The sequence below is a fragment of the Heteronotia binoei genome, chromosome 5 (genome assembly GCF_032191835.1).
Source record: "Heteronotia binoei isolate CCM8104 ecotype False Entrance Well chromosome 5, APGP_CSIRO_Hbin_v1, whole genome shotgun sequence".
NCBI lineage: Eukaryota > Metazoa > Chordata > Lepidosauria > Squamata > Gekkonidae > Heteronotia > Heteronotia binoei.
In genome coordinates this window covers 35,957,761-35,980,078 of record NC_083227.1, presented here as the reverse complement: position 1 = coordinate 35,980,078, position 22,318 = coordinate 35,957,761, and the positions used below count along the sequence as shown (strand labels likewise).

General features: G+C 45.2%; 1 protein-coding gene across 1 annotated transcript in view; it reads left to right on the top strand.

Moving 5' to 3' along the window:
- The window catches only part of VARS1 (valyl-tRNA synthetase 1), a 36,891-nt gene extending 19,922 nt beyond the window's left edge, over positions 1-16,969 (top strand). The window contains exons 18-31 of the mRNA XM_060239136.1: positions 1,772-1,862; positions 2,694-2,799; positions 3,418-3,488; positions 3,609-3,734; positions 3,840-3,944; positions 4,556-4,624; positions 9,428-9,506; positions 9,602-9,729; positions 10,869-11,024; positions 12,379-12,588; positions 12,962-13,073; positions 15,515-15,690; positions 16,585-16,734; positions 16,898-16,969. Coding sequence (XP_060095119.1) covers positions 1,772-1,862; positions 2,694-2,799; positions 3,418-3,488; positions 3,609-3,734; positions 3,840-3,944; positions 4,556-4,624; positions 9,428-9,506; positions 9,602-9,729; positions 10,869-11,024; positions 12,379-12,588; positions 12,962-13,073; positions 15,515-15,690; positions 16,585-16,734; positions 16,898-16,966 — 1,648 coding nt within the window. The 3' untranslated portion in view covers positions 16,967-16,969. The remainder of the gene's footprint in view (positions 1-1,771; positions 1,863-2,693; positions 2,800-3,417; positions 3,489-3,608; positions 3,735-3,839; positions 3,945-4,555; positions 4,625-9,427; positions 9,507-9,601; positions 9,730-10,868; positions 11,025-12,378; positions 12,589-12,961; positions 13,074-15,514; positions 15,691-16,584; positions 16,735-16,897) is intronic.
- The last annotated feature ends 5,349 nt before the right edge of the window (positions 16,970-22,318 follow it).

Sequence of the window (22,318 nt, the reverse complement as noted above, 5' to 3'; positions counted from 1 at the left end):
AGTAAGAAGGACTCCTTTAAGCAGTGGAAAGCTAGTCCAAGTGAGATTAATAAAAGGGAACACAGGCTATGGCAAATCAAATGCAAGACTGTGATCAGGCAGGCAAAAAGGGACTATGAGGAGCATATTGCAAAAAACATAAAGACCAACAATAAAAATTTCTTCAAATAATTAGAAGCAGGAAACCAGCCAGGGAGGCAGTGGGGCCCTTGGATGACCAAGGGGTAAAAGGATTACTGAAGGAGGATAGGGAAATGGCTGAGAAGCTGAATGCATTTTTTGCCTCCGTCTTCACGCAAAAGTGTTTGCCTGCTCCAGAACCACTAATTTTGGAAGGGGTGTTGAAAGACCTGAGTCAGATTGAGGTGACAAGAGAGGAGGTCCTACAACTGATAGACGAATTAAAAACTAATGTGGCCAAGTGCAAAGTAATGCACATTGGGGCCAAGAATCCCAGCTACAAATACAAGTTGATGGGGTGTGAACTGTCAGAGACTGACCAAGAGAGAGATCTTGGTGTCGTGGTAGATAACTCACTGAAAATGTCAAAACAGTGTGCGATTGCAATAAAAAAGGCCAACGTCATGCTGGGAGTTATTAGGAAGGGAATTAAAAACAAATCAGCCAGTATCATAATGCCCCTGTATAAATCAATGGTGCGGTCTCATTTGGAATACTGTGTACAGTTCTGGTCACCGCACCTCAAAAAGGATATTATAGCATTGGAAAAAGTGCAGAACAGGGCAACTAGAATGATTAAAGGGTTGGAACACTTTCTCTATGAAGAAAGGTTAAAACGCTTGGGGCTCTTTAGCTTGGAGAAACGTCGACTGCGGGGGTGACATGATAAAGGTTTACAAGATAATGCATGGGATGGAGAAAGTAGAGAAAGTAGTACTTTTCTCCCTTTCTCACAATACAAGAACTCGTGGGCATTTGATGAAATTGCTGAGCAGTCAGGTTAAAACAGATAAAAGGAAGTACTTCTTCACCCAAAGGGTGATTAACATGTGGAATTCACTGCCACAGGAGGTGGTGGCGGCTACAAGCATAGCCAGCTTCAAGAGGGGGTTAGATAAAAATATGCAGCAGAGGTCCATCAGTGGCTATTAGCCACAGTGTGTGTATATATATGTGTGTGTATATATATAAATTTTTTTGGCCACTGTGTGACACAGAGTGTTGGACTGGATGAGCCATTGGCCTGATCCAACATGGCTTCTCTTATGTTCTTATTTAAAGTTTAAACCTCTGCTTTTGGCTCTCTTTGGCTTTTTCATGGAGATCAGAAAGCAGGGGGAGGGCATTTAAACCACTGCTTCCTGCTCCCTGCAAAAAGCTACAGGGAGCAGAAAGCAGGGGTTTAAATGGCCCCAAGCCATTTCTGCTCACCATTAATGTTTTTCATGAAGAGCAGAAAGCAAGAATTTAAGAAACTATCACAAACTGCATCAAAATTCATGAATGTTTATGATGGTTCTTCAGTTCATGAACATTGCTTCGCCAACTACAAAGTGGCCAAACTTTAGTTCATCAGCCAGTTCACGCCCATCCCTACTCGTAGTAATTCTTTCATTCTTTCCTCTGCCTCCCTCCCCTCCATATATTTTTATTTCCTTGAAGGAGGGATTTGTAGTGTATTCTGGATATTTATGTATGTAATCCTTCAAACTCTCCAGAAACTTCATAATGAGAGCAGAAAGGTGTGGTATAAATGTTGTTAATGTACTATTTTTCCCCTTTAATTTGTCTGTTTATCCTTCAACTACAGGGATTGGTGCATTTCTCGACAGCTATGGTGGGGCCATCGTATCCCAGCATATTTCGTGACAATTGATGATCCCTCAGTCCCGCCAGGGGAGGTAAGATAAACTACCAAGCCATTGTGTTGTGTGATGGTGGGAGGAAATATCTGGAAGATACAAGCAGATATGCAGCTTCCTTCATGAGCTCCCAGGGCCTCTGGCTCAAGACAGGATAGTTAGGAGGAGAGGATGCACATGGAATTAAGTGTGCAACTGCTGCTGCTTTTAAATTTCTAAATTAAATATGACAGGCTCGGGTTGACACACAATAAAAGCTGCAAGTGAATGGAATATCCCAAGGGTCTCCAACTTTTTTGAGTCCACAGGGACCTTTGGAATTCTGATGCAGCGTGGTGGGTGCAGTCACAAAATAGCTGCTGCAGAAGGTGGAGCCAGCCAGAAGGTGGCTGCCATGGTTTACCTTCAGTCACAAGGAAGATCTGTGTGCTGGGTTGGCAGATGCTGCCAAGGCAATGTTTTTTTTTAAAGCTGATTGGGAAGTCAGAAGCCATGTTGGATAAAAGCCCCACAAGGCCATCCCCATTTTCTAAAAATGCTTAGCTCAAGTGGCTACCAGAAACATTTTCTTGCATTTCTGTTCACACAAGAGCATTAGTGCAAGTGGCATTTTTTGCACTGACTCTAACCCCCCTCAGTTAGCTCTCGGTTAGCCAGAAGAATGATACCCTTGTGTTTAATATCCACAGAAAAGCGCCATCGTTGGAGTTGTGATGGCCTGGCCAGCAGATTTATTTAAATGTAACAAAGCCAGTCTTCTGCCTTTCAGTCAGTTAATCCACAAAAACATTAGTTGACAAATGGGATACTCTGACCCAACTCCACGATAGCGCACAGTTAGATGTCACAAATAGCTTTTTGTCTTCTCAGGATATTGATGGCAAGTACTGGGTGAGCGGCCGAAGTGAACAAGAAGCAAAAGAGAAAGCTGCCAAAGTCTTCAAGGTGACCCCGGATAAGATCTCACTCCGGCAAGGTACAGAGGACTGGCGTCTGCAGGAAGGGAATTAACAAGGAGGTTACAGCTCTTGTTGAACGCACAAAGCTTCCCTGTACTGAATCAGAATACTCGTCCATCAAGGTCAATATTGCCTGCATTGACTGGCAGCAGATCTCTAGGGTCCCAGGTTGAGAGCTTTTTCAATCCTGATCCTTATGCCTGGAGATACCAGGGATTGAACCTGAGACCTGCAAATGAAGTAGATGCTCTGGCACTGATCTGCAGCTCCTCCTCAGGCTCTATGTCCTGCTCTCCTCAAATGCTGTAGTGTATCCTCTCCTCTAGGTAAGAATATAGTAGAGCCATGCTGGCTCAGACAGAAAGGCCCTTCAAGTCCAGCACAGTGGCTAGCCAGCTGCCTCTAGGTAGCCTACGTGTAGGATGACTGCAACAGCAGCCTTCCACCTGTGCTCCCCAACAACTGGTAAAAAGAGGCATATTACCTCTGGTAGTAAAGAGAATAGATAGCCATTCATAGCTAGTTGCCAGTGATAGCCATTTAGGAATTCCGTTCTTTCTCTGAACAAACTGCATGAGAATTGAAGCATTTCCTTTCTGTCCTTTTAATCACTGATTCCTGTGTCCTGTTTTCAGACGAAGATGTCCTGGACACCTGGTTCTCCTCTGGTCTGTTTCCTTTCTCCATCTTTGGATGGCCAAACCCTGTAAGTCAGGCTGTCAAGCCGAGGAGGAGGGGATGGGCAATGAGGGGCATGTTGCTGGTGTTTGCTGTACCCCAGGTCTCTTTCAGCTTTCCTATAGTTCCTTTTTTCCTTCTCTTCTAGAGTGAAGATCTTCAGGTTTTTTACCCCGGCACTCTCCTGGAGACTGGGCATGATATTCTCTTCTTCTGGGTGGCCCGCATGGTCATGTTGGGCCTCAAGCTTACTGGGAAGCTGCCATTCAGAGAGGTGAGAGAGCGGCTCTGTTATGGTACCTAAGCTAAGTAGGTACAGTTCATGGGCCTCTCCATACCACTTCCCTTATTTATCCTCTTTCTGTGGTCTTCCTTCCAGGTTTACCTTCACGCTGTTGTCCGAGATGCCCACGGCAGGAAGATGAGTAAATCACTGGGAAATGTCATAGATCCATTGGATGTGATCACTGGCATTACGCTGGAGGTAACTTCTTGTTTCATGGTTCCAGAAAGTTCCGACAAGGAGGTCTGTAACCAGTGCCACGACAGATGTGACGACATCCTGGACAGTGCCAAAGGCTGTCCCAGCCAAAATTCATTGCTGCTCTTGGGGTTTCCCTCGCAACTTTTTGACATTCTCCTCAGCACTAAAAGAGAACACCACAGAGTTTTCTAGCCATCTCATTTAGTACTGGGAGGGCTCTTGGGGGAAGAGAGGGGAAGGAGGGAGAGAGAGAGTGTGAGTGAGTGAGTGAGTGAGTGAGTAATGTCAGGCCCAAAGTTTTTCTGGGGAGGATTCATCCTCTAAACTGGGTAAATACTGTCCTTGATGACCAAATGCTGTAGGGGTTGAAACTTTTTAGTTTGATCCTGTCAGGAAAGTTTGCTGGGTTGGACTGCAAAAGGCTCAAATCACTGTATTCCCACAGTTATTTGGGAAGAATTTTTTGCTTAAGCAGAAGCTTCTCTGGACTTCTCATGGTTTTATTTGGCCTTACGGAAGAAGAAGGGAGAGACCACTTTCTTCAGGATTTCCTTATGTAGCAGATCCTGGCTCTGTTCCATGAAAGACCCCCTTTTTCTCTGCCTCCACAGGGTTTGCACGCTCAGCTGCTAGACAGCAATTTGGATGCTTCAGAAATAGAGCGAGCGAAACAAGGACAGGTTAGTCGCTTTATTTGTTTCAAACTTTTCTAGGCTGCCTCTCCAGAGACCTGCTTGAAATAAAAACCACACAACAAAGTTCTAAAAACAATGTAAGAATTATCATTTGTAAAAGCAAGCCATAAAACAGTATCCAGCAGCCTTGAGATGACTTTCATAAAACCAGTTGACTAGCATTCCAAAGGTGAGGGGCCGCCACTGAAAAAGACATTCCTCTGGTCACCACCCATGTCACCTTTTGCACAGAAAGGCCCACATTACACAGTGCTTACCTCTGCTATGCAGGTTACAGTGGCACAGCCTCTTTTTGGTTTCTAGCAAGAGCAAGACCAGCCATGCACAGATCTGGTTAGATTTACAAATCACTATGGCTTATTAAGCAGCCACACTACTGTAACAATGCTAAATAGTTACAAGCATATTAAAGGTGTCACATCACCTCACCCATGGGAATTAAGTCTGCCAGGCAGTCTTCCTCAGGATGGCAGGAAGAAAGTAAACACCCTCTGTCCATCGTGCCCACATTTGCTCTAGCATTGGAATCTGAGAGCATAGAAACTAGCAAGGTTTCTTGGGTTGGTGTCTTGCTCTTTGAGCTTTTTGCTATCTGGATTGTTTTGAGCTTCCCTTAGTCTGATGGTCCATATTGTAAAAAACAGAACAACAACCATTTCTATTGCTTTTTGGTTCACAGATAGAAAGTTCCATTACACCATCCTCCTGGAACTATCTTCTCTGTGTGTGTTACAAAGACCATCTCATGTTCACGTCCACACATAAAGCTTAAGCAAGATCTAGAGCCAGGCCTCAGATTCAGCAGGAGCTCACAGGAGCACAGCTCCTGAACCTTTCTGAGAGTTCCCCCTCTTCCTTTCCACCTACCTTGTCCATTGAATAGTAGGTGCAGCTGCATAACAATCCCTGGATTAGGAGAGTGGGCAGCCAGCCAGCCACCAGGAGCTCTGCTACACCCCCAGCAGCCCTCATTAACCCCTGGAGAAGCCCTCGCCACCCTTTCTCCACTTCTTATGTGAATTTGGGTGGCAGGTGGCTAGCTGGCCTTTTGAATGCGGGTGGTGGCCCAGAAGAGTCCCAGGTGAGCGAGGCCTGCTTAGGCTGCTTGGATCTCTAGCCAGCCCAAGCAGGCCTCGCTCGCCCAGGGCTCTCCTTTCTCGCGTGGGGTTGCTTTTGGCTGGGAGAGGGGTGGCATATGCTAATGTTATGCTAATGAGCTCCACCACCTATTTTTCTACAAAACAACCTCTGTCTAGAACTACCTAACTCCTCCCATCTTCCTCCAGACTATCTTCACTTGTTTCTTCATACCGCAGTTTCTGTCCTAACTATCGCTTTGTGTATGCTGTTCCCTAATTATCCAGACACTTAAACAGACAGGCTCCCAAGACTGAACTTCTGAACTCTGGCCACAGTAGCCACAAATTGCTTAACCTGTCTCTTCCTTCCCCAAGCTTACGCAGGAGAGTCAGTGTCCAGTTCAGCCTCAGCTTAGCAAATCATCTCAGCTTGTAGATCTCAGCATGTAGATGTGGATTTAGGAGAGGGACATTGGCTCAGTGGTAGAGCATCTGCTTGGTAAGCAGACGGTCCCAGGTTCAATCCCTGGCATCTCCAACTAAAAAGGGTCCAGGCAAATAAGCGTGAAAAACCTCAACTTGAGACCCTGGACAGCCGCTGCCAGTCTGAGTAGACAATACTGACTTTGATGGACCGAGGGTCTGATTCAGTATAAGGCAGCTTCACATGTTCATCTCCTTTTTACAAATATAAGTCTTCCTTCTTCTTAGCTTTAGCCTGAGAGCTTTTCTACTTATTTTCCTTTAGAGCTCCTCTAATCAGAGGATCTTGAGCAGCGACTAAATTTTTAAATTAGTGAGCTAAGCTCTAGCTAACTTATGTTGTGAAAACTCTTCAACCTAAATGCGAAAGTTCCCTAAATTCAGAGGTCCTCATGTTACAAACGCAGGGCTCAGGAAGAGGATCTTAACTGGTGGACTGGATAATCTGGGACTGTTAGTATCTTTTTAAAATGTTGATATCTGTTTGTCTGATCAGTGGATTTTTTTTAATCCTGTTATTCCTCCAAGTAGCTCGGGGTACATGGTTCTCTCTTCACCATTTTATCCTCCCAGTAATCCTGTGAGGGAAGGTGGGACAGAGAAACTTTGACTAGCACAAGGTCACGTGGCAAACGTAGGGATTTGAACCTAGGTCTCCCCAACTCTAGTCCAGCACTGTAGTTGCTGTACTGTCACATGACCATACAGAGCTGCCTTATACAGAATCAGACCATTACTCCATCAGGGTCTGTATTGTCAACTCTGAGTTCAGGGGCTCTCCATGGTCTCTGAGAAGTTTTCAATGCCAACTACCAGTTGATCCTTTTAATTGGAGATGCTGGGGATCAGACCTTGGGAACCTGCTTTTCCTGTTGGCAGCGGAGGAGTGGACTTGCAATAATGGGTTTAAATTAAGGGTGGGAAGGTCCTGGCTGGATGTTAGGGGAAACTTTTTTTAATGGTGAGAGTTGATCAACAGTGGAATCAGCTCCCTAGGGAGGTGGTGAGCTCCCTCTCATTGGCAGTATTTAAGCAGCAGCTGGAGAAACTCTTGTCAGGGATGCTCTAGGCTGATCCTGCACTGAGCAGGGGGCTGGACTAGATGGCCCATATGGCTCTTTCCAATTCTGTGATTTTGTGCCTTCTGTATGCCAAGCAGAAGCTCTTCCACTGAGTTATAGCCCCTCCCTACAGCCGACTCTGTATCTGATTTTAGTTCAAGGCTCTGAAGACTTTAGTATAGGCCTGACGACACCCTGGTGTGTGTGTGTGGGTGCCCACTTAATTGGGTTGTTGTGCCACAGTTCTAATAGCTCAGGTATTCTGTCTGTTTGTCTCTCTCTCTCCATCCACATACACACACAGTATATCTTCAGAAAAATGAAAATTGGATATGCAACTTTACAAATTAATTTTCAATTCGATAAACAAATCATGTAGACATTATTAATTTCAGTTCACCATCCTAGTCAGAATAACATTCCATTTAGTAAACTCATGTAACGTTTTATCATATAACATACAGGTTAGTTTACTTGACTATACACATTCCTTCAGCTTCTCCAACCACTCCTTTTTATTTGGAGTTACGTTCCTTTCCCAGTAAAAACTAATCTTGCCAAGGTTATGGCATTTAAAATGAATTCTTCAGTATCTCTGGGAAGTAAATCTACATGATTCATCAAGAAGCATTTAGGGGAAAAAGAGAACTCTGCCTTTTTCCTCAAGAGATAGCTCCAGAAATCATTTTCCAAAGTGTATAAGAGCTCTACTGCATCTCTCATATGTATAAAGCTTGCTTCAGCAAATCCACAAATCCAACAGTCACCTGTAACCCTTTGATTGATTTTAGCTAATTTATGAGGGATAGCCCATATATTCTTTTTCTTTCCTTTGTCTCACAAAAAAACCACAAAACGCTTAGGTGTATAAGAGCGAAAATTATTGGGCCTCAGAGGGCCTCATCCTACATATGCATAAATCTCTGCTTTGAGCATGCCTCATGTTTTGGATATATTTTGAGACGTAAGAGGTACACTCTTCTGAGGCTGGGAAATGTTTTAGAAGACTTTGATACCTGCTGTAGATAAACAGCAGAACAAGCCATCACAGTAGTGATTCACCTGGAGATCTCCCAGAATTACAACTGATCTCCATAATACAGAGATGAGTTCCTCTGGAGAAAATGTAACTTTTAGAAGGTGAACTCTATGTACTATACTCTGGTGAGGTCCCTCCCCTCCAGCCTGTACTCCCATATCCTCAGGAATTTCCCAACCTGGAGTTGGCAACCAGGGCTTTTTTTTGTAGAAAAAGCCGAGCAGGAACTCATTTTCATACTAGGCCACACCCCCAATGTCACCATTGTTTCTACCAAAAAAAGCCCATCAGGAGCTCATTTGCATTATTAGGCCACACCCCTGATGCCAAACCAGCCAGAACTGCATTCCTGCTGAAAAAAACACCCTGGGAACTCTATAAAAGGGAATCACACAGAGATAAAATGGGCAGCATCCTTTCTGGCTAGACACTTTTAGCTTCCCAGCACACTCCTAATTCTAAGAGCTAGTTTGGTGTAGTGGTTAAGTGGGCGGACTCTTATCTGGGAGAACCGGGTTTGATTCCCCACTCCTCCACTTGCACCTGCTGGAATGGCCCTGGGTTAGCCATAGCTATCGCAGGCGTTGTCCTTGAAAGGGCAGCTGCTGTGAGAGCCCTCTCAGCCCTACCCACCTCACAGAGTGTCTGTTGTGGGGGGAGAAGATATAAGAGATTGTAAACCACTCTGAGAGAAGGGCGTATAAATCTGCAGTCTTCTCTGCTGCTACATGAGTGTACCCCATCACAGGCCTTTCCTCCCAGTTACTTTGTTTAGACAGCTACACCTCACCACCTCTGAAGAGCTCACTGGTGGCTTACATATCACTCCCACCTGGCCTCCTATCCAAGCAGCGCACAGAGCCACAGTTGCTTTGCTTTGGTCTAGAACTTCATGGTGCACCCTCAGACCGTTTCCCGGGTTGAGAGGAGAAACAGAATGCAGTTTTAATCAGCCATTCACTTACCAGATGGCTTGAGGCAAGCCACATAACCTCTTCTGGTTTCTCATAACTGTTTGAAGAGTTTTTGCATGTTTTCAAGGGGGGGGGGAGGCACAGTTAGGTTTTAGCACCCAAGTAGCTAGGAGAGAAAGGTGGGGTTGATCGTATCTCTGGTTGCTCTACAGAAATCTGACTACCCCAGTGGGATCCCAGAATGTGGCACAGATGCACTTCGGTTTGCTCTCTGCGCATACACATCTCAAGGTAACTTTCCCTGTGAGAGGTAGGCCCACATTCCCTGATCTTCTTTCTTCTATTGCTTGTGTTTGACATTCCTCTTCCTTCTGACCTGTCCTCAGGCCGGGATATAAACCTGGATGTGAACCGGATCTTGGGTTACCGCCATTTCTGCAACAAGCTGTGGAACGCCACCAAATTTGCCATCCGTGGCCTTGGGGATGGATTCCAGCCACAGCCCATCCCGCAGGTGAGAACATTTCCTACCAGTTCTTGACTTCATTTTACTTTCCCCCTCCACAGCTCCTTTGTATTCTGATAAGTTTTGCACAAGATAAGATGATGATGCTATTGGATTTATAGCCGACCCTCCACTCCGAATCTCAGAGTCTCAGAGTGACTCACAATCTCCTTTATCTTCCTGCCCCACAACAGACACCCTGTAAGGTGGGTGGGCCTGAGAGCTCTTATAGCAGCTGCCCTTTTTTTATACATAATATTTTTATTTTTACATAATAAACAACATAAAAACAACAACACAATAACACAAATGTTATAACAATGCAAAAACAAAAACAATAAATGAAAAATACAAATAAACGAACATTTTGGGGGAAGAGAACTTTGCTCTGGTTCTTCTTCTAAGTTCTATTAAAACTTCTCTTCCATCACCCCTCTCCTTTATTACTACTATTTCTGCATGTTCAGCCAATCATATATGGGCTGCCAAACCTCTTTACATTGATTTAACTTTGTTGCAAACAATTTGATTGAGAGAAAGTCCATTTCAGCTATTTCCAACACTTTTTGCACAAATTCTTCTTTCTTAGGTATTTGTGTTGTCTTCCAGTACCTAGCATATATAATTCTTGCTGCCGTAGTTGCATGAACCAAAAATCTAGCTTGTGTCTTAGAAATGGCATTTTGACATACTGATATGAGGACACCTATGAGAGCTATGGCTGACCCAAGGCCATTCTAGCAGCTGCATTTGGAAGAGTGGGGAATCAAACCTGGTTCTCCTAGATAAGAGTACGTGCACTTAACCATTACACCAAATGGTGTAATGTGGACAAGCCGTGGAATATGGACTCTTCTTTCTCCCTGGCCTCCCTGTTGGCCACAGGCCTGTTGAACCCATCAGCACCACCAGAAATACTTCCTCATTCTCAGGAAATGTGTTATTGCAGCCCAGTGGTGCTGAAAGCATTGTTGTTGTTGTTTTAAAATAATTTTATTAATTGCAGAACAAAAATCACAGTCTAAATTGCACTAGTCAGAGCCTTTCCAAGATCTCTCTCAATTAGATTTCTGTTTCTTTAAGCAGGGGTGCAAAGGTAGGTGGGTTCACAGTTGCATTTCCATCCCCTCCCCCTTGGCTTCCTGCAGTTTGAATTGAAGGAAGGCCTCATTGACCTGTGGATCTTGAGTCGGCTGTGCCACGCCGTGGAGCTGTGCAACACTGGATTCCAAGCCTACGACTTCCCGGGCATCACTACAGCGATCTATAACTTCTGGCTCTATGAGCTTTGTGACGTCTACCTGGTGAGTGGAATCTTGGGGGGTGGGGTGCATCCCATCCCACATTTTATTCATTAAAAAGAGCAGATTATGCTCAATCAGACCAATCACCCATCAAGGTCAGTACTGTCTACTCAGACTTGCAGCAGGGTCTCAGGCCAAGGTCATTCATGTCATCTGATACCTCCCCCTTTCAATTGGAGATGCCAGGGGTTGAACTTGGGATCCTCTGCATGCCAAGCCGATGCTTTCTCCAATGAACCACGGCCCCCTCCCTGATCACAGTGATGCACTTTTATTCACATACATAACGGTTGGAATTCTAGCAGAAGCTCCTTTGTATATTAGGCCACACACCCCTGATGTAGCCAATCCTCCAAGAGCTTACAAGACTCATTTTTGTTAGCTCTTGAAGGATTGGCTACAACAGGGGTGTGTAATAGGCAAAGGAGCTCCTGCTAGAATTCCACCCCTGCGATACATATATACAACTTTTTTCCCCAATGGGGATCCAAAGCAGCTTACATTGTTCTCCTTTTTATTTTCACAATGACCCTGTGGGATAGATTTTGCTGAGAGGGTGTGACTGGCCCAACGCAACCCAGCAACTTCCTATTAAAGGTTAGAGCATCAAATCTTCCAGAAGCAAGCCAGAGATTCTTAACCACTACACAATGCTGGTTAAGTAAAGCTGGCTGGTGTTTTGTTTTTGATGCAGCAACCTACACTCAGGGTTCCTGTTCAGTTATGGAGCTCTCTAGGTAGCCATTGACAGGTTGTGTTCTCACACCTTGACATAAGTCATGTGGAATTTTATGGTTAAAACCCTTCCTGGAGAAAAACAGAGCTGCAAATATAAGAAGATAACATGTAAGAGGCCTTTTAAGTGGACCTAGGCATTCGTTTAAGGCAGAGGTATCAAACATGCAGCCTGTGGGCTGGGTCAGGCCCCCAGAGGGGTCCTATCAGGCCCGCGAGCAAGTCTGCTTCCTTCTTCTTCCCTGTATCACAGCTTGCTTTGCCAGGATTTCTCAATTGCACAGAAGCTACAGAGCAAAGCCTCTATTTTCCCTATTGCCTGAGGCTCCTCTATTGGGGAGGATGGTGGGGGAGGAGAGGGAGAGCTTGCTTTGATGCTGACCACAATATTGCAAGAGTGCTAATACTTTAAACATGTTTTTTAAAAGTCTTTTTTTAAATCCTTAATTGTGTTTGTCTGTGTCCTTTATAAAGTTTATATCTCTGCTACCTGGCATTTATGACACACATGGTCTCATGTCAGATCCAGCCCTCATAACAAATGAGTGCGAAACCCTGCATTAAGGCGTTCAAAAGAAGGCACTTGATTTCCTTATACCATGTTTAATTTCTCACCTAGGAGTGCCTGAAGCCTGTCTTCGCTGGTCAGGATGAAGCTGAAATCAAGACAGCCCGGAATGTTCTTTACACCTGCTTGGATGCTGGTCTACGTCTCCTCAGCCCCTTCATGCCTTTTGTCACGGAGGAGCTGTTCCAGCGGTTGCCTCGACGGTGTCCTGCCTCCGACCCCCCCAGTCTCTGTGTCACCCCTTACCCTACCACAAAGCAGGTATCAGCAAAGAAACTCCCAGGCTTGTAGACAGAAATGTCATGGTGAGGCAGGGGTGGGGGGAGACCTATGAAGGCAGACTCTGGGAGGTCTGTTTTAAGTCAATGTGAAACAAACAGCAATTTTTTAAGTTCTAGAAGTTTATTAGTGCATTTTACTAACATTCATTACAGTTTATGTTACTAACATTGATGACTCAATTTAAATTACGTGCCCACCTGATATTTGGAGAACATGTCCACAGATTTATTGTCAGGGGAAGAATATCACTGTTCAGGGTACTCATACAATGTGTTGACTTCATCTGTGAATTGTTGTACCCAGAATATCGTTAAACCAAGCCATCACAAATCCTTTTCCTGTCCTTTCTTAGTATCGCTGGAGGAACGAGGGCTTGGAGCGCATCGTTGACTTTATGCTGAGCATTGTGAGGGCTGTGCGTTCCCTCAGAGCAGATTATAACCTCACCAAGACCAAAGCAGACTGTGAGTACAAAGTGTGAGAAGAATGGGAGAGAGAGAACACTGATCTTTGTAGATAATAGAAATGTAGCTATCTAACCATCTCAATCTGAAACACTGGTCAGCCCTTGAACAAAGTAATTTGTTGGTGTCAGCTGAATTTTTTTCAGTTAATTTTTATGTTGTGGGAGGTTTTCTCATGGTTTGGCTGCTGAACTTCCTCACATCCTTGTTCTCTATTTGTTGCTTTCCTGTGTTTTCCTCCTCGTTTGTGTGCTTTCTCACACCGCATTTGATACAAATTGAGCAAGTGTGGCCGAATGATGAAGTAGTCACGGAAAGATGACAAATGGGAAACAGAGAAACTGCTGCTGTTCAGCACCCAAATCTTGAGAAAACCTTTTTTTGAAAATATCTTGGTAGAGAATGCCTTGCTCAAGGTCTCACTCTGTTGAGCTTCATGGTGGAGGGTGGGATGTGGAGTGAACTTCCTTGATTCAAGAGTCACTCTTCTCTCACCCGTGCTGCTCTGTGATTTTTCTTAAACTGCATCCCTGGGGCGCCTTAAAGACTAATGGGTTTTTATTTTAACATAAGCATTTTGTAGTTTGCAAGATAACCTGTTTTATTTTGCTGCAGCAGACTATTGCAGCTGGCCCTCCAGGAACAGGTATTTTTTTTCCTTAATGGGTAGAGCAGAAATGATGAAATTAGGGGGAAGGGAGCTGCTTTAAAACAACAAATTAACATTTTTTATTTCAGAATCTGATTTTGAATGCGCTGTCAATCATTTTTTAAATTTTTAAAAAATTGTACGTGCAATATGCAATATAAAACGTCTGTTTCCCCCCCAGAGATGCCAAATCAGACTGCATTGCCAATCTTGTGCTATAAAGATTCATTTGGGGCAAAAATGTGATTTTTTTAAACATGCAAAGTTAACTCCGTAATAGTCTTCCCTGCCACACACACATATGTTTATTTGTTTAAGTTAGTCTTTTTGCTTGACTCTCTAGATACCTGGTATTTCGTGCTAATTATTTAATTAAATAGTATTACAGTTTTTCAATAGAAACAAATACATTTGTCTAAGTATACAGAACTGGAACATTGAACAGCATAATAAAGTTACAACCCGTCAGTAAAACTTAGTCTGAACATCTACACATAGCAAAATAGAAACACAAATGTGGAACTGAGTAAGCTGTGATAAACTGAATTTGGTGAACTCCGTAATATATGTGCAGGTGTTGTTGTGCAGTGTGTGAGCTAGCTCAGTTTTTTAGCCTCCAGCTCACACAGTTTTGTCTTAGCTCAGGAAGGATGGCCCCAGAGTAGCTCACAACTTTAATGGAAGTAGCTCACGAAGTAGAATTTTTGCTCACAAGACTCTGGAGCTTAGAGGGTGTATTGTTTGTGCAAGACTTAATTTCGCTGCAGCTAGTTTGGGGAATGGACAAAGAACTATGTAGGATTCTAAAGGGAACTGATGTGGTGCTTAGCCCTTAAAACAACCCTGTACAGTAGGCCAGTATTATTATCCCCCTATCCCAGATGGAGCCTGAGACTTGCCTACAGTCACCTAGTAAGGTTTTTTTAGAATTCCTCATTCTTTTTGTTATACCAGCTCCTGATAAATGGGGAGGATCAAATATACCTTTTTGGCTTCTTTGTGTGTGTGTGGGGTGGTGGTGATAAAATATACTGAACTATTAAGTAATAGAACAGAGGTAATTTTTGACCTTCAAACACTTGAAATCCCATTCAGTCCTGCATACTTTTGGGGCCATCTGCATAATCTCCATGTCTAGAAGCTTGCTTTCTAAATTATGTCCCCAATTCCAGTTTACACATTTTGTGTGCTAAAACAAGAAACTTAAACTTGAGAGAGAAACCAAGAAGCGGGCAACCAAGTAGAATTTTGTTGTCACGGGGGCAATGGGGAGAAATACATTGTTCTGGTAAACTAGGCTAGCTTGATCTTGTCATCTCTTGGAAGCTAAGCAGAGTCAGTCTTGGCTAATATTTAGATGGGAGACCTCCAAGGAATACTAGGATCATGACGTGGAGGCAGGCAATGGCAAACCACCTCTGAACGTCTTTTTCCTTGAAACCCCATGATCAGCTGTGACTAGATGGCACTTTCCACCGCAGGATACCTTGAAACAGTTTGTCTCCAGCTTTGGCAGGTCTTCAGAGGCAGGGAAGTCTGTAGCAGCTGACTGGTCACTGAGGATTATTTTAGCTTTGCCATCTCAAAGTGACACCGAAATCGAATGATTCAAGATGGTATTTTGATAGGCCTGAATGGTCCTGAACTCAGCCCACCCGAAGTAAATTCATAGAATCATAGGGTTGGGACCTCCAGGGTCATCTAGTCCAACCCCCTGCACAATGCAGGAAACTCACAAATACCTCCCCCTAAATTCACAGGATTAAAGTTCCTCTTTTCTTCCACTCTGTAGGTTACTTGCAGTGCCTGGACTCGGACACTGCTGAGACTGTCGCTTGCTGCTCTGATTACATCCGCATCCTCTCCTCTTCCAATCAAGTGCTGGTTCTTGACCCTGGGCATGCACCTCCTCCTGGCTGTGCAGTAGCCATCGCATCAGACAAATGCACAGTCCACCTTCTGCTCAAGGTGACTAAAAGCACATATTCAGTGACATGCCAGTAGTTAGGAACCAGTAAGATCTACTAATCATGGGAGGAGACTGGCTTTCCTTCCAAGCTGGGGTTGTAGCACAGCCATGCTGTTTTCCTTTCTCTGTCACCACATTGTCTTCCTCAAGCTGGTCTTGTAACTGAAACTACAAAGGAAAACCACTGAACTACCCTATTCATATAAGGCAAACCTTATTCACTTCTTAAGTATGATTATTTATTATAACATCAGTATGAAATTATAAGAGCAGTCCCATATACTGTACATATCTTCTTCCTCCTCGTGGAGATACTGAAACTGAATGACAAACCCCATTGACTTCACCGTGTTGAAACTAAACTGCTGGAACGCTTCTGTTGTTTCCACGGTTTAAAGGTCCTTAAGCACTAGACAGTCCTATAGGTACCGATAACATTCATTAACAGGTTAGTCATTTCACAAGTACAAATGAAAACAGCAGTATACTTCAGTCAAGCAGATGGACATGCCTCCTGGTTGTAGACAAGCGGTTTCGATCCTCAACGTTTTGCTTATTGCAAAAATTTTATTTGCAGCTGGTATGAAACGAGAAAGTATAAACGTGCTGCAAAATAATCTAAACTCTTCAGAATGTACATAAAAATCATACCCGCAAGAATAATTTTATATGGATCTACACTTAATTTTACACAAAATTCCAGTCCCAAAGGCTCTTAGCATTCACATCCCTCTCTCATGTTTAAATATCTTAATGCAGGTATTTAAACATGAGAGAGGGATGTGAATGCTAAGAGCCTTTGGGACTGGAATTTTGTGTAAAAAAATAGATCCATGAAAAAAGCGTAGATCCATTAATGTGCTGTGATCTTTCCACACACCCTCCCTCATTAGGGCTTGATTGATGCTGAGAAGGAAGTCTCCAAACTGGCAGGCAAGAAAGACGAGTTGCAGAAGCAAATTCTTCGGTTACGGGAGCGCATGGACAGCCCAGGCTACGCTGCTAAGGTGCCCCCCAAAGTCCAGGAGGCAGATGCTGCTAAGGTAACAGTCACCACTGTTAAAACTCAAAATCACTTCCATGTCACAAGGGCCAGGTAATGGATGTTTGACAGGCCTGGTATCAGGCTTCTCATGGCCCACACTTAGGGTCTTACAGTCAGTACAGAAGCTCTGCTTACCAACCCAAATCTTATTCTTTTCCCAGTTGAAACAAAGTGAGACTGAACTGCAGAAGGCAGAAGAAGCCATTGAGAATTTCAAGAAGATGATCTGAAAAACCAAAGGAAGGATCTACTAGGTTGTTGAGCACCCTGAGGGTGGGGGGAGGGGGGAGGGTACCAAAGAGAAAGCCTGTTTCTTTAGTTGAGGTATTTCTTGATTTATTCTATTTTCTGCAGAGACATTAAAATATTTTGCTCAGTTAGAACTCTGAAGTCTCATTATTGTGTGGATGAGGGGAGGTGGACAGTGGGGAATGCATAATCCTTTGGGTCCATATTCATTGTCTTGGCGTACCTCATCACAGGGGACTCATGTATATACAAGACTGCAGCTCATCTTCAAAGAAGTGCTTTTCAGTGGAGTCAGCTCCACATATTCAGGGGCAACTCAGGCTTGAGTAATGAAATCAAGCAAGGTACTTACCTATATATCACATCCTTCCTCTAAAGGACTTGGAAAGGGGAACGCACATGGTTCTCCCCTCCTCCATTTTGCCCTCACAACTACCTTGCAAGGTAGGTTAGGCACAGAGAAAGCGACTGGTCCAAGTTCACCCAACGGATTACACATCTGAGTGAGGATTTGAGCCTGCTCTGCCTTTCCCTCGAAGCCGCTGGAAAGATAAAAGAGGAGCAGCCTGGTGGAAGGAAGGGAATGCTGGCTTGCTTGCCTCATTTGGGGAGACGCTGCTTTCATCGAGGGGTCTGCTGTCCTTTCCCACCTGGTGGATTGGTTGATTAATGGCAGGTATTTTTTTGTTTAGTCATTTGAATGTAATTTTTTTTTTGTAGAACTGATGCCTTTCTGTTGTCCTTTTTCTGTCTTGTAAGCTGCTTTGAGTCTGCATTGAGTGGAAGGGGGGAAACTCCACTCGGATGTTCCAAATTCTGCACTGAGGGGAGAAAAAAAGTGCTTCTGCACTGTTATAAACTAAGTAAATTTGAATAGCTTCTCCTTCCATAGTTCTGCCGTTATTTTGCTGTTTCATTTCAGAGGGCAGCCATGCCAGTCTGCAGTAGAACAGCTCAGTTTGAGGAGCCCCTCAGAGACCAATCAGATTTCTGAGGTGTGAGCTTTCCCGAGTCAAAGCTCCCCATCATCAGATATCTGACAGAGGAAGCCTTGATTCTCAAAAGCTTATACCTCAGAAATCTTGTTGGTCTCTGAGGTGCTCCTGGACTTGAATCGAAAATAAGAGATTGGATTTATACCCCACCGTTCACTCGGAGTGGTTTACAATCTCCTTCCCTTCCCCTCCACACAATAGACACCCTGTGAGGTAGGTGGGGCTGAGAGAGTGCTACAAGAACTGCTCTTGAGAGAACAGCTCTGAGGAAACTTGTGACTGACCCAAGCTGCATGCGGAGGAGTGGGGAATCAAACCTGGTTCTCCCCGATTAGAATCCATGCACTTAACCACTACACCAAACTGGCTCTCAAAAGAGCTGTTTTGCTTTGTTTAAAATCACATTCTTCCACTGCTAGACATGGGAAGAAGCATGGAGCAAACATCTGAATGTCCACGCCTATGACGCGGCTTCCACTCAGGCGATGGACCTAGTGTCTTCCATGGCGACACTGGGACTCTCCCAATTTGTTACGACCCCCACGCATCAGGCTGGGCACACACTAGATCTGATCTTTGAGGCCGGGATTCAAGTGAACGAAATCGCAACGGAAGCGATACCATGGTCGGATCACTTGGCCCGTAAGGCCCGTATGGAGACGCTACCACAACCCTGTAAGAGCAGAGAGCCTATTCTGGCTCGCCCGCGGAGCCTGATGGACCCGGAACGGTTTCAAACGGCTCTCCGGGATCCTTGGCCCCCTTGCGATTCCCTTGATGCCCTGGTTGATGCTTGGCAAGGTCGGCTATCCGGGACAATCAACGAGATCGCACCCCGACGTCCTCTGCGTCCTCGTTCAAAGCTGGCTCCTTGGTACACCTTGGAGCTACGCCGGTTGAAACAAGGACTCCGACGACTAGAGAGGCAGTGCCGGTGCACTCGTGGCGAAGCAGCAAGAACATCCTACAGAACGTTTATGAGGTCATATGAGATGGCAGTCAAGGCCACGAAGAAGAAGTACTTCGCGGCCAAGATTGCATCTGCAAATTCGCGCCCGGCACAATTGTTTAAAATAATTGGACATTTAACTACACTGCCCCAGGGCAGACCAAATGTTAGAGAATTAGAAATAGGCTGTGAGGCTTTCGCGAAATTTTTTGCAGACAAAATCACGTCTCTCCGCCAGGATCTGCCCATCACCTTGGACACAGTACATGAGCCCAAGGCCCCATGCCTGTCTTCCAATTTGATTCTGGATCATTTCGACCCGCTCACCCTGGAGGAAGTTGATAGAATCCTCTCCTCTGCACGCCCTACAACTTGTGATTTGGACCCATGCCCCTCCTGGCTAATTAAATCCTGCCTGAGGGAGCTTGAATGTCCTCTACGGGACATCATAAACAGATCCCTCTTGGAGATGCGCTTTCCATCATCTCTAAAAAAGGCTTTGGTCCGTCCCCTCTTGAAAAAAAGTACAGCAGACCTGGCCGAATTGGCTAATTACCGACCAGTCTCTAATTTACCGTTTTTAGGTAAAATAATAGAGAGGGCAGTGGCGTCACAGTTGCAGAGCTTTCTGGATGATGCTTCCATCCTAGACCCTTGCCAGTCCGGCTTTCGCCCGGGTTATGGGACGGAGACAGTACTGGTCGCCCTGGTGGACGATCTCCAACGGCATCTGGATCGGGGCGGTGTGGCGGTGCTGATGTTGTTGGACCTGTCAGCTGCGTTCGACACGGTCGACCATCGGCTACTGACGCGCCGCCTCGCCGATGTAGGGGTGAGGGGGTCTGCCCTACAGTGGCTCTTCTCCTTGAAGATCGGGGACAAAGGGTGGCAATTGGGGGCGAGCGGTCCCAGAGGCGCACACTGGATTGTGGAGTGCCTCAGGGGGCAGTTCTCTCACCGATGCTATTCAATATCTATATGCGCCCCCTTGCCCAGATTGCCAGGAGACATGGACTTGGGTGCCATCAATATGCAGATGACACCCAACTCTATCTGCTGATGGACGGCTGGCCTGACTGCGTCCCAGAGAACTTAGACCGGATATGGCAACTTGGTTGAGGAGGAGCGGGCTGAAATTGAATCCAGCGAAGACAGAAGTCCTTTGTCTAGGTCGGGGCGCTCGGGAAGGGGAAATACCTCTCCCGGTCTTCGACGGGGCGCCACTGAAAGCGGCGCACCGGGTTAGGAGCCTGGGAGTTCTACTGGAGCCTTCATTATCAATGGAGGCCCAGATTGCAGCCACTGCCAAGTCAGCCTTTTTCCATCTACGGCAGGCAAAGCAGTTGGCTCCCTTCCTAGAGCGCCAAGATCTGGCAACGGTGCTTCACGCAACGGTCACCTCGAGACTGAATTACTGTAATGCCCTCTACATGTGGCTGCCTCTGTACCGAACCCGGAAACTGCAGCTGGTGCAGAATGCAGCGGCTAGACTGTTGTTGGGGCTTCCTAAATGGGAGCACATACAGCGAACTGCACTGGCTGCCAGTTATATACCGGGTCCGTTACAAAGTGCTGGTCATTACCTTTAAAGCCCTATATGGTCGAGGACCTGTCTACCTTAGGGACCGTCTCTCCCTATATGAGCCCCAGAGAGCACTGAGGTCAGCCGGAAAAAACTTGTTGACTACCACTGGACCGAGAGAGGTGAAGCTGCAAAGCACCCGTAACTGGGCCTTCTCCTCTATAGCCCCGAGCCTATGGAACCAACTTCCAGAGGAAATGCGGGCCCTGCGGGATCTAGAACAATTCCGCAGGGCCTGCAAGACCTTCCTCTTCCGACTGGCTTTTGCTGATGAAAAAGGAAACTGCTAATGAAAACCGCCATCATAAAAAACATAAAACCAACATAGCATTAGCACTTTATCAATTTAATTTTAACTTAATTTTTAAACTTAACCAGAATTTTAACTGAAATGTTTATAATGTTTAAATGTAATTTTATTCACCTTTGTATAACTGAAACCTGAATGATGCTGTTAGCCGCCCTGAGCCTGCTCCGGCGGGGAGGGCGGGATACAAATAAAATTTTGTTGTTGTTGTTGAAGGCCTGCCTCCAGCTATGAGAAATTTTTCTTTGCCTCGCCTCTCATGGGAGCTAGATTTCAGAGATGTGGCATGTGCTCTTTCCAGCATAAATTCAGTCATAAGGACTAGAATTTTTTTTTCTTTCAATGAAAATTAAGATTCTCAAGGATCTGACTTCTGTGATTTTCTTCCTCTCTTGCAGAATTACAATATACTCACCGCCCTAAGCTTTATTTATATTGGTCTAGTTGAGGTCTCAGGAGGCAATCTAGGACCTAGGAGCATGTTCACTTGTAGAACTTCTTCCCTCCCCATGTAGCACTTGTGCTAATGATTGGTGTGACAGGACACTTTATCTGGGTTTGGAATCAATGGTGAAATCTTTAAAACATGGCTCCCCAACCCTCACTTCCCCAAGGTGGACTAAGCAACCATAGGAAGATGAAAAGCTCTATATATGTCCTAACACTGTATGGTGTTCCTGAATTCTGACCAAAAGTTGGCTCCTGTCCCCATCCTGTACTGGAGACATGTGATCAGCTTATCCACCTTGGAATTCCTAGTCCTCAAAAATCTTGGTAGTTAATCACCTCTCTTGTCGCTGTGTCAACTACAGCACTTTAAATAGCTGAAAGCCTTTTTAATACATCCCCCTCCCCCCTCCCCCAGTAACTTCAACCAAGGCTCTGGATTCTTTTGTGGTTGCTATTTGGTGTTCTTAGTTGCTGGCTGGTCCTCAGAAATGGACTCAGAGGGGTTCCATTTTATCCTCCCAGGAACAGTCCTGTGAGGTAGACAGGACTTTTTTGGACATATGATATATGGACATATGAAGCTGCCTTATACTGAATCAGACCCTTGGTCCATCAAAGTCAGTATTGTCTACTCAGACTGGCAGCGGCTCTCCAGGGTCTCAAGTTGAGGTTTTTCACACCTATTTGCCTGGACCCTTCTTTGGAGATGCCAGGGATTGAACCTGGGATCTTCTGCTTACCAAGCAGATGCTCTACCACTGAGCCACCGTCCCTCCCCTAGCAGGAACTTCTTTGCATATTAGGCCACACCCTCCTGTTGTAGCCAATTCTCCGAGAGCTTACAGGGCTTTTAGGCTGAGAGAGAATGACTATCTGAGGCCTCCACAGAGTTCCCCAGTCCTGTCTTGACACTCCGACCACTGCACCCTGCAGCCTCTCGAAGGCTGCCAACTTTTCAGCCTTCCTCTGTAGTTGCGCCTTTAATAGTAGCTGCGTTAGGCAGGAATTCTGCAGCACTACGGAGATAAACATTATCTCTTGCTGATTGCT